The sequence below is a fragment of the Lithobates pipiens genome, unplaced genomic scaffold, assembly GCF_037356315.1.
Source record: "Lithobates pipiens isolate NorthernLeopardFrog02 unplaced genomic scaffold, aLitPip1_a1.2 Scaffold_16, whole genome shotgun sequence".
NCBI classification, from domain to species: Eukaryota; Metazoa; Chordata; class Amphibia; order Anura; family Ranidae; genus Lithobates; species Lithobates pipiens.
This window is the reverse complement of record NW_027507748.1, coordinates 594,542,856-594,555,452: the sequence shown is the minus strand read 5'-3', so window position 1 is coordinate 594,555,452 and position 12,597 is coordinate 594,542,856. Positions and strand designations below refer to the sequence as shown.

Below are 12,597 nucleotides of genomic sequence, written 5' to 3'. Positions count from 1 at the left end.
TCCACTGAGCTGGAGGGGAGTGCTGGCCTAGCAGCTGTGTGCCTGGGCACTGATGGGAGTATAGATCTCAAGGGATGGCCAGAGACTATTAGATATACAGGAACATCATAAAAGGGAAGTTTAGGAAAGGCCTCTCTGAGTATTAGAAGTTCAAGGCATCAGCCTGGGGGGGGGGAGGCAGCTCAGTGATATCATATACTTCTATGTGTATATACTATGGACTTGGGGACTCTGATGTCTTAGTGGTGGTAGGTACCCTAATATATTTTAGCACTGGCATGTAATGAGAATAACCGTGTATGGTGTCACTGGTAGGTGCCCCAGTATCCGGTAGCATTGCCATGCAATCTACCTGACAGTGGTAGGTACCCTAATGTCCTTTACCTTTTTGGCACATGACAAGGATGACCATGTGTAAGATGTAATAAGTAGTTACCCTTGAGTCTGATGGCATTGCCATGTGATAAGGATGATAGCCTTAGATATCCCAGTGTCCGGTAGCATCAATATGTGATCTATCTGGCTGTGGTAGGTGCCCTAATGTTGTGTATCATGTGTATGATGGCAATGGTATGTACCCTGAAGTCTTCTGGCATTGGCATGTAGTCAGGATGACCATCTGCATATCCTTGATGGGTACCCTGCAGTCTTATAGCATGGTAAAGGTGACATGAGTGGGTATCCTAACTTCTCATAGCACTAGCGTGAGGATGACCATGTGTTTGGTAGGCACCCTGAAATCTTTTAGCATTGGCATGTTATAAGGATGGCAATGGTAGGTAACTTATTGTCTCAAAGCATTTCTATGGATGGCATTGGTAGGTGCCCTTATGTCTGAGGATGACAATGTGCATGATGGCAATGCTACAAGTCTTTAGGGTTGCTACCCGTGCTATGTAATCTTGGCAGTGTTAAGTAGCCAAATGTCTTGAAGCATTGCCATGTTATAGGTGGCAGTTGTAGATACCCTTATGGTGGCATTGCTATTTTATAAGGCTAGCAGAGGTAGCCCAATATCTGGCAGCATTGTCATATGGCAAGGATGGTAGCAGTTGGGTCTGTCATGTAACATTGTGATGTGCATTAGATGGCTATATGTGCCCTTAAGTCTGGTGGCGTCATGCCAAAGATGGCAACAGTTGGTACTCTGTCATGTAGCATTGCCATGTAAGAACTGTGGCCATGTGTTTAGGAGTTAAATCAACACCTACAGTTAGTGCCCATTCACACAGGGGTGACGCGACTTGCAGCGCGACTCAGACGCGACCTGCACACGACTTCAGCAGCGACTTGCAAAATGACTTCTGTATAGAAGTCAATGCAAGTTGCCTGAAGTCGCCCTGAAAATACTACAGGAACCTTTTTCTAAGTCGGAGCGACTTGAGTCGCTCCTATTAGAACGGTTCCATAGTACAGAACGGAGCGCGACTTGTCAGGCGGCTAAGTCGCCTGACAAGTCGCGGTAGTGTGAACGGGCACTCAGGTCGCTGCACTATGGGTGAGCAGGATCTTGGGTAGCATTGCACCTGTGTTTTTAAACCTTTTTGGGGGGTTAAGGGTGCCAGTAGCTGGGCTTGCCTAGGGCACAAAATAGTCTAGCACTGGCCCTGTCGCCAAGTGCAAATATTTGGTGCATGTTGAAACCAAACATGACAGATACCCAGGACTATTGAGCAGTTACAATTCTGTAATAAAAATATCCAACAGTTTGCACATTGCTTTACAACACGAGGGCAGACTGTACAGTTACTATACAATTTAATACACAAGGAATCTGAGGGCCCTGTTAAAGCTTACAATCTAGGAGGGAGGGTCAAGTCTTACAAAGGGTAATAGCTGTGGGGGATGAGCTGATGGAGAAAATAAAAGTACAGTTGATAGGTGGGGGAAGAGTAGGCTTCTCTGAAGAGGGTTTTCAGGCATCTAGAAGAGTAGGCGATGGTCGGACAGATTGGGGTAGGCAGTTCCATAGGATAGCAGAGACTTTGGGGCGGACCTGGAGGTGAAGATGGAGCTAGAGAACAGGAGGTCATGGGAGGAAGAATTGGGTTGGTCATTTGAGATTCGATTGGTGATGTAGCTGGGGGCCAAGTTTTGGATGGCTTTGTAAGTTAGAATTTGAATTTGGGTGAGTGGAAGCCAGAGGAGGTATTGACAGGAGTAGCAGACACTGAATGTTTGAGGTGGATGAGCCCAGCATTCATGATGGAATGAAGTGGGGATAGACCATATAAAGGTAACCCTATGAGGAGGGAGTTACAGTAGTTGAGGTGACATGACAAGGGAGTGACTGATATCCTTGGTTAGGAAGAGGCATATTCTGGAGATTTTGCCGAGGTGCAGGTGTTAAGATTTGAACAGTGATTGGACGTGGGGCTGAAAAGGATAGGTGTAATCCTGGAATCTGAGCTATCAACTTGGCATGTGGGGTAGGGCTGATGGTTGTACTATTGATCTTGATAGAGAAATTGTGGAAAGAGGCACATGGGGAGGAAAGATTTTGAGCTCGGTTATGGATAAAATGGGACAACTCCAGCAACTGGTCTCAGTTCTCAGACATTTACAGTGTTTCCAAAAGGTGATGCTACACTGAACATGGCCCTGTCCCAATTTGAGGCATGTTGCTATTTTCAAAATTACATTTTTGTTTAATGCATTTTTTCAGTTTAAATATTTGGTACATTTCTGTTGTGAATAAAATATGGGTTTGAGATTTGCAGATCATTGTATGTTATGTAGATTTTACAGTGTACCAACTTTTTTAATTTGGGTTGTAAAAGGAACTGGAATTGCATGTATAGCCAATACATGGATACAGTAGGAAGGGAATAAAATCATTGTCTCTCTACTTTTTGCTGTCTGTGTGCCATTGGGGAGATTTCCTCAGACAAGAGAGGAGAAATCTGACACTTTAGATTATAATCTGTGTTTTATAACCAAAATACATTTTCTCAGTCTTTGTCCTACATGACAAAATTATACATTTGCTTTTGTGTCCGGCAAGACTAAGTTAATTCATTTCATTGCTGATCAGATTTCCTAATTACCTTTCAGAATGGTCACATTTTCCTGGCAGATTATGAGGTTCTCCAGGGTGTTCCCACCAATACCATCAATGAAAAGCCTCAATACATTGCAGCCCCTATGTGTCTACTGTGGAAGAATCCTCAGGATCAGCTTGTCCCAATTGCCATCCAGGTATTTTTCCTTTTTGTTCTCCAGATACAAATCTTCATAGACTGAGGTATAGTTAGCATGGGGCTTTTGCTGTAGCCACAGGAGCCAGATTTGTTTTAGGTTGGTCTGGGAGTTTGATTACCTCCACCTGACTCTGAGAAGCTTCTGGAGATTGGGGTGGGAGGATGCCAATTCCTGGCCTTAACCTTGGGGAGGGGTGCCCAGATGCTGGATAAGTTCCTAATTAAATAGGCTGGAGTATAGAGGAAAGGGTTCTCTCTTGTGAGGGAACTGATCTGAGTTCCAGGGGCTGTTGCCCTGGAGCACTCCTTGGCTAGACTTTTCCTTTTGGGGGGTTGTGCCCATGGGTTGTGAATAACTCCGTGTAAAACCTCTTGAGGCATATAGACCAAAAGTCACACACATGTACATTTTTAGTGTGGGTTTTTTTTTTGCCTCAGAACAAAGGTTCTGAGGGTTAATTGTGTAGCTAGGCCTTAACACCAGTCTGGCCAGGCTGAGTTAGGACGTTCTGCCTGGTCATGTGAACGGCGAGGTGCACATGACAGGCCAGAACCAGGTCTGGTTGGATGTTTAAGTATCGGCCTTCTCGGAGCCAATCAGTGGGAGTGCCGGGGCCCGCTGAGGAGTCTGGGAAGGGGTACTTAAGGGGGTGTGGTCACGTGTTTGAAGTTCTGGAGTTGTTCGTGTGACCCGTGTGGTCTGTTCTGGTTCCAGGACCAGGGTAGCCCCCGTGAGGGGTCCCAGTCACAGGGGGGGTTCAACACCCTGCAACATGTTCCTGTCAGTGGCCCCTGATAGACCTGCCTGCTCTGGGGTAGGGATCAGTCTGTTCCCGAGTCTCGGAACCTGCTGGTCCGAGGCGCAGTAACTGTGGGAGGGTTCAAGGTGTAAGGGTGTGCCCTCGGCTTGGAGGGACATCACAGCTCATGGAAATGACGGTGGATGACTCTTTGGAGGAGGGCCGGCAAGTGGCATCCTGAGAAGTGCCTGGTTAATGAGTTGGGAAACACATTGACAAATTCACACATTTCCAGTACAATTGAGGAAACTGGAAACGTTCCGGGTACAGTGGAAAGATTCCTTTTCACCCTTAGTTGATCATTCAAGTTCTGAGTCAACGTGCTGACTGCCACAATCTGTGGCTAGAGATCTGTTCAGCCTTGAAGTACCCAGCTGCGAGTGGCTACTCTCTGGGTGGAAATAGACTTTTAGACCTGCAGTTCAAGGTGCCTGAGTTCTTCACCCGTGCCCTCTGTTCCCTAAGACTGTTTGAAAAGTTCTACTGCAAAATGAACTTTTTTTAAAAGGACTTCACAGGCATTGAAACATGGACTACCTCAGTCTTGCTCTTTGTGTTCTCATCAGGTCTGTCTGTCTAAAAACACAATGTTTTGGTTACATTTTTATGGCCAATAGATACCATGGTTTTTTGTTTTTTTTTGTATTCCAGTTATCTCAGACTCCTGGAAAAAATGTCCCCATCTTCCTGCCCAGCGACTCGGAATATGACTGGGTATTGGCCAAGATGTGGGTGCGTAATGCTGATGTCCAGGTGCATGAAGCCAACACTCACCTTCTCCATACCCATCTGTTAGCTGAGGTCTTCTCAATTGCAACTATCAGGCACCTTCCAATGGGGCACCCAGTGTATAAAGTAAGTAAAAAGTCCAAGAGAAAATGGTCTGGTGTTGCCAGTGAAACACACATCCATCCCAAAATTAAATTCAACAAAGAATGGCGCCCATGGGATTTTAAATGAGGCGAGCACAAAGATCAATAAAAGTAAACAGTTTATAAATGTATTAAAAATGTATAACATTTATCATATATGGGATGCATTAATGTGCCAAACCACTTGGCAGTGATGCATGCAACATACCAAGTGGCCACATGCATAGATATTGGAATTTTTTATATAAAATACTACACAGGCTTCATAAAAATTTTGTTTTCATATCAACAATTCCAATATTTGTATGTATCACTGAAAGTATAACAGGGATGGGGAAGTTGACGCTACCCATGTGGGGAGAAGCGATCTAGCAAGTCACGTTGTTTGGCCCAAAGGACTCTACAACAAATGTGGTATAGGTCTACACCCTACATGAGGGGTATGTGTGTGGAGGTGCACCTAAAATAAGGGCAAACCTCTGCCTAAATACCACAAAAGGGTGAGTCCTACAGTGATGGATATAAAATATACCAGTGCCCCAAAATGTGATCTGATAGTTCACTTTATATGGCATGAAAAAATGGGTCACAGTGATGTAATAGACCTGCACCCTACATGTGGGGGTGTAAGGGTCGGCCTATTGAAGACAAACCTATATCTTGACCTTGGAGATGAGTGTGCATTGGTAATCCTACAACACCCATTTAAACATACTAAATTAAAAAAATAAAAATAAAATTAACCAGTGATATTAAGCCATATAAAGTGTGACCTGCTAGATTGCTTTTCCACACATGGGTAGCACCAACTACCCCATCCCTGCTATACTTTGCCTCCCCTAAAAAGCTCCCATAGGAGAGCCCTTGAGAGAAGTGTCTCTGTGTCTCTGTGTCTCTGTGTCTCTGTGTCTCTGTGTCTCTGTGTCTCTGTGTCTCTGTGTCTCTGTGTCTCTGTGTCTCTGTGTCTCTGTGTCTCTGTGTCTCTGTGTCTCTGTGTCTCTGTGTCTCTGTGTCTCTGTGTCTCTGTGTCTCTGTGTCTCTGTGTCTCTGTGTCTCTGTGTCTCTGTGTCTCTGTGTCTCTGTGTCTCTGTGTCTCTGTGTCTCTGTGTCTCTGTGTCTCTGTGTCTCTGTGTCTCTGTGTCTCTGTGTCTCTGTGTCTCTGTGTCTCTGTGTCTCTGTGTCTCTGTGTCTCTGTGTCTCTGTGTCTCTGTGTCTCTGTGTCTCTGTGTCTCTGTGTCTCTGTGTCTCTGTGTCTCTGTGTCTCTGTGTCTCTGTGTCTCTGTGTCTCTGTGTCTCTGTGTCTCTGTGTCTCTGTGTCTCTGTGTCTCTGTGTCTCTGTGTCTCTGTGTCTCTGTGTCTCTGTGTCTCTGTGTCTCTGTGTCTCTGTGTCTCTGTGTCTCTGTGTCTCTGTGTCTCTGTGTCTCTGTGTCTCTGTGTCTCTGTGTCTCTGTGTCTCTGTGTCTCTGTGTCTCTGTGTCTCTGTGTCTCTGTGTCTCTGTGTCTCTGTGTCTCTGTGTCTCTGTGTCTCTGTGTCTCTGTGTCTCTGTGTCTCTGTGTCTCTGTGTCTCTGTGTCTCTGTGTCTCTGTGTCTCTGTGTCTCTGTGTCTCTGTGTCTCTGTGTCTCTGTGTCTCTGTGTCTCTGTGTCTCTGTGTCTCTGTGTCTCTGTGTCTCTGTGTCTCTGTGTCTCTGTGTCTCTGTGTCTCTGTGTCTCTGTGTCTCTGTGTCTCTGTGTCTCTGTGTCTCTGTGTCTCTGTGTCTCTGTGTCTCTGTGTCTCTGTGTCTCTGTGTCTCTGTGTCTCTGTGTCTCTGTGTCTCTGTGTCTCTGTGTCTCTGTGTCTCTGTGTCTCTGTGTCTCTGTCATTTTTTGCTACAACGTTGCCTTCTATTTCTAAATCTGTATGTATCACTCCCACCTTTGTTTATGCATCCCATAATTAAGATTTAGACATTTATAAACTTTCTACTAGGTATACTCTTATTGACCTTTTTTGTGCTCACCTCATTTAGTCTCACGGGCGCTATTCTTTGAGTCTGAACTTGCTGCTTTTTATGGAGATTGACTGACTGGATATTTTGCTGGAAGAACTGCTGGCAAATGAGCCAGTCATTAGAATCGCATGAGGCAGATCTAATTTTGGTGCAGATATTTTAGTAAAGGTTTATAGGCACCTTTTTATAGGTGCTACAATAGTGAAATTGCAGCGACACACAAGTATAAAGGTATTCCTTATGTGTATCAAACCATGTAACAATGATGGTGCAAGCTAAGTGTTCATCCTTAAATCAGATTGACTCTATCTATATATCTTATTCATAGTTTGTGCGATCTTCCACCATGCAAATGTCTGTTGGTGGTTTTTCCATCACTCGTAAGTAGAAAAAATTCAAACTCCCCACAAACTGAAAGGGGACCTCTCACATGGTGCGGTTTGCTGGAAATTGGCAGCATTTGGTTCTTTGATGCGCCTAAAGAGTTTTCATACACTATTTGTGTGGACGTGAGATTTGTTTTGGTGCACATGTTTGTTTTTTTACAGTACTACCACCTCAAAAGTAATGTTTGCAGTGAATTGCATATAATGTATATTCATAATTCTGTTTTTGGCTAAAGTTTAAGGTTAATGTTGGGGTTTAAAATTATAGTAAATGTAGCGATGAACCCCAGAAGGAGCTGCTGGATGTATAGGGTGCCCTGTTCTGTTCTGTGCACCACACACTGTCCCATCTGGGTGGGCAGGTGTTTATTGCTGGTAGAGAAAAAAGAGGAAGAGAACTGCGCAATCCCTAATATTTCTATTATAAGAAGCACATCCTTTTTAGGGTGGCTCATATCCTAACTATAAAAAGTTCAAAAACAAGTCTGATAACTCAATGTGACATGAATATTGCCTACAGCTTGTGTATTAAACATATCTATTAACCCTTGTTAACCACAAATCCCGAAACAATTAAATGATACTGGGTCTGTGGTACCAGGAGTTCAAAAAGAAAACCTATATAATCAAGTCCAAAAAGACTACAAAAGTGAAACATAAATGTGAAAAATATTATAAAGTCTTTTTATGAGTCCATATAAAAAAAAAAACACCACGTGTGAGACGGAAATGGTCCAATCTAAAACCTTTAGGGGATGACATAAAACGAGACCAGGTGTACCTCCACCAAACAGATAACCCTAGCCCCTTACCAGATGCCCCAGTAAGGAGCGCTTTATAACATATCAGGTCAGAAGATGGGTAAATCTTGAACCACCCTAATGGAACATTCTATCGTGAACCAGGTTTGAGGGATACGCCAGCCTTGAATCATCCAAACCAGGGGAAAACACTTGATGGAGCAGAACTCATATGTATTTCATTGGAGAATCAATAAGAGGTCCACCATGGAAAGGAAAAGATATTCCAAATAGTGTAAAAACGTTTAATAAAACCATAAAAGTAATAAAAAAACACTTACAAACGTAAGAACACAGGGCATATCGTCAAAAATGGGTAAGCGTCGGCCGATCACGAACTCCACATGATATCCCTTCCGGTACCTTCAATTGGGGCAAGAAAGCGTCACACCACCCAACGCGTTTCGTGAAAGAGTCACGTCTGGGGTATGGGTGACACGCCAAGTTGCCTCCATTAAATGAGTGACTAGCACAAGCCACCTCCTCCGTTACAGGAGCCTAAATCACTTCCGGGATCAACCCGGAAGTGAGGCATACACGTAGTGGGTCTATAGATCAAATTCGTACAATAATTCGAGTGGATACAATAGACTTTAAACAAGGGATGGCACTAATCGGTATAAATCCTAAAAGGAAAGCTGAATTAAAACACAAATGGGGCAGTGTTACTATCGGCCGGCGTGCCGCCTCCCTCCGTATCCACGGAGAGGAACCAAGCCTCACTTCCACGTCCAATGGCGTGCGGGGGACTAAGCCTCACTACCGCTTCCAATGGCGTGCGGGGTCAAACAACCAGGGCGGGCGGACGTGACGCGCACCATGCCGTCGCTCACCTCTCTATAGAATATAAAAACACCGTTAACTATGGGATAGGAGGGGGCATCAACTGCTATGATACAGTAACCCCGATCACCATTACACTACCTAAATCCACAGAGTATGTTTGGAAGCTGACTCTAACAAAAAAAAACTCCAAAGTCCATCACCTTGCCTAAATCCCCAGAACCCAAAGTTACATTGGGAGCTGACACTATCTATTTGTAAACAACTCTCTAAATGTTTACAAAAAGACAGGTTTTTAATACAAAAACAAGTGTAACAGATGGGGAATGTGTCAGAGACCACACAGAGAGGATAGGGGCCAAGGAGTGCCAGTCACTATAGTGCCTGATTAGAAGATAGTGAATACTTTCACGTATATGTCATCAAATAGGCAGGAGCATCCATTAGGCATTATTAATAAATGCATTAACATCTGTATCGATGTTCATACCAAAAGGGGTATAAGTCTTTAGCCTATGGATCCAAGCCATTTCCAACCGTGAAATCTCTCTAACCAAAGCACCGCCCCTCCAATGGGGTTGATATTTATCAATCCCCATATATAAAGTATTGGACGGATCTCTACCATGTTTTTCATCATAGTGCCTGGAGAGAGGATGTTTATCAAAGCCCCATTTAATGTTGGCAATGTGCTCATTCAATCGGACCCTGAGGGCCCTCTTAGTTCTCCCCACATACTGGAGCCCGCAGGGACATTGGATGAGGTAAACCACTGCCTCTGAAGAGCATGTAATAAACGGCTCTACTGTGTATCTCTTCTGGGTGCTAGTAGAGACAAATTCAAGGATCTTGGAACTTTTGTTTATATTATGGGAGCACACTTGGCAATTCTTACATCTGTAGAACCCTTTGAGGTTCTGAAAGAAGCATCTGTCCTTATCAGGAGGGTTGTGCACGCTGGGGGCGACCTTACTACCTAATGTGGAAGCTCCTTTAAAGATCACCCTAGGGACTTCCGGCAGAATAGTTCCTAGAGTCTGGTCAGTGGTCAAAACATGCCAGTGTCTGCGGATAAGCTGTTTGACCTTCTGATGTTGCATCGAAAATGTGGTAACGAAGGGTAATGAAAGCTGTTTGCCCTCATCATTATTCTCCCTGTCAACCAACAGGCTAGGCCTGTCTCTTCCGTGCGTTGGAACAGGCCTCAGATAGCACATCTGCCGCATACCCTTTTTCCAAAAAACGCTGAGATGATAGTTCAGCTTGCTCATCAAACTTGGCAATGTCGGTGTAATTTCTCCTTAGGCGCAAGTATTGCCCCAAAGGGACCGACTTTAACCAAGAGTCTCTAGATGGCAGCTGCCCAAAGGGATATAAGAATTCCTATCAGTGCATTTGAAGAAAGTGGAGGTGATAAAGCTATCACCACTAACCCTGATGTTTAGGTCTAAGAAATTTACCCCTTCCTTACTGGCTTCATAACTGAATTTGATGCCTCTCATGTTGTTGTTTAGCCCTTCCATAAAGACATGGAGCTCCCGTTCATCGCCATCCCAAAGGAGGAGGACGTCATCGATGTATCGTGCCCACAGCACTATCTCCGATCGTCTGGGAGAGTCGATGACGTCCTCCTCCCACTTGGCCATAAATAAATTGGCCAAGCTGGGAGCATATTTAGCTCCCATGGCAACCCCTTTGTCCTGGCGGTAAAACTGGTTGTCAAACCAGAAATAATTGTGCTTTGCTGCAAAATCTAAAAGGGCTAAGAGTCAATCTGGATCTGAGTCAAACTGGAATCTCGCTCCAAATAGAACCTAGCGGCTTCAAAACCCAGTTCATGGGGAATAATAGTGTAAAGTGATGCGACATCAGCTGTCACAAGCCATAGACCAGGTGTTGCTTTAATGGTACTTAACATATTAAGGATTTGCTTGGTGTCCTTCACATATGATGGGGTTTTCTTCACAAGTGGTTGAAGAAAGAAATCTATATACCTGCCCACCCTGGATGTCACTGAATCAATGCCACTGACTATAGGGCGACCAGGGGGGCAGGTAGTGCTCTTATGCAGCTTGGGGAGATGGTAGATGACCGGAGTTCTGGGGGCCAAAGGTATGAGGAAAGATTTTTCCTTCTCCGTGAGGATCCCTCTACGGAAACCTTCATCAACTAACCCTGTTCTTTCTTATATTTAACCACCGGATCCCTACTCAACAGGAATAGGTCTCCCCATCGTCAGTAATCCGATGCAACTCCTTGAGGTAATCGCTCCTATCAAGGATAGCGATACCCCCCCCTTATCTGCAGGTCTAATGACAAGGGACTTGTTGTTACAGAGGGAATCCAAACCCTTCTGTAGATCACCCCGAAGTTTATATTTTTTCACCTTCATCTCATCCAAATCCTTAAGTACCAGATCCCTAAAGACCTTAATACTAGGAGCCAGTGTGCCCGGGGGATTGAAAAGAGATGCATTGGCCAGACCAGAATGTTGAAAAACCGGTCTAGGCCTGTTATTCTCCTGGATGGGGTTACTCAACATATACCTCCTAATATTTAATCTGCGAACAAACTTATGCACGTCCATGTAGGTCTGAAATTTGCTCAAACACCTGGGTGGAGCAAACTTCAGACCCTTATCCAAAAGACGTTTTTCAGAGTCAGAGAGTGTCTGTGTACTGAGGTTAAAAATACCCTCACCTAGGGCCTTCTTCGCTTTAACTGATTGTATCCGCCTCCCCCCTCTGACTCCCCTCTTGGTTCTATAGGCCTTTTCAGGCCTCTGTTGTCCCTGGGAAAATCCCACCTACGGTTATTACTAGGGTCCTGGCTGGGTTGGGAGGGTCTAAACCCCACGTTATAGTCCACCTCTCGTGATCTATTCGGGTGGGGGGCTTGCTGAAAGACGTCCTCTATCTGACTCCCTGTGTAAGGGGCTTCAAAGTCTGCCAACGGAAAAAAACGATTTTGAGTCAGAACCCCCCACGGTTGATTTCTCCTATTAGAGTAGACCGATCTCTCTTGGTCAAACCGATGGATAGAACCCCATGCTGGGTGGTTACCTGATCCTTGAGTTGGGGTAAATCTCTGATGGTCACTCTGATGGGAACCCTTATTGATCGTATTCCTGTTCTTATTATTTTTATTTCTCCTATTGGTGGGTCCCTTCCCCCTGGCTGTCCACAAAGGTCTTGAAGTTGGCAAAAAGGAAGTGTCACCTAATGGCTGCCGTGGAATTATACCCGTATTACCCGGTGTATCTCCCTGCACCCATTCTGTGGGGTAATGAACTATATTGTCCCTTGGGACCACGCCAGAGGGACCCATCTGAGCGTTATTAGGGGGAACAGGGGGAAGAGTATCCATCTGTTCCTTTTCAATGGCCAGTTTCTTCTGCCACAAAAAACAAAACCGGACTGGTAGTCCTCCTTGTCCCTAATAAACTTCTTTTTCTTAAGCTTTTGCTCTTTCTCCTCCTTATGGGAGAATGATGAGGGCAAACAGCTTTCATTACCCTTCGTTACCACATTTTTGATGCAACATCAGAAGGTCAAACAGCTTATCCGCAGACACTGGCAGGTTTTGACCACTGACCAGACTCTAGGAACTATTCTGCCGGAAGTCCCTAGGGTGATCTTTAAAGGAGCTTCCACATTGGGTAGTAAGGTCGCCCCCAGCGTGCACAACCCTCCTGATAAGGACAGATGCTTCTTTCAGAACCTCAAAGGGTTCTACAGATGTAAGAATTGCCAAGTGTGCTCCCATA

At 44.8% G+C, this 12,597-nt stretch overlaps 1 protein-coding gene across 1 annotated transcript in view; it reads left to right on the top strand.

Annotated features, from left to right (window-relative positions):
- The window catches only part of LOC143984189 (polyunsaturated fatty acid lipoxygenase ALOX15B-like), an 87,362-nt gene that overhangs the window by 39,424 nt on the left and 35,341 nt on the right, over positions 1 to 12,597 (top strand). The window contains exons 5-6 of the mRNA XM_077484483.1: positions 3,055 to 3,198; positions 4,652 to 4,855. Of these exons, the coding sequence (XP_077340609.1) occupies positions 3,055 to 3,198; positions 4,652 to 4,855 (348 nt within the window). The remainder of the gene's footprint in view (positions 1 to 3,054; positions 3,199 to 4,651; positions 4,856 to 12,597) is intronic.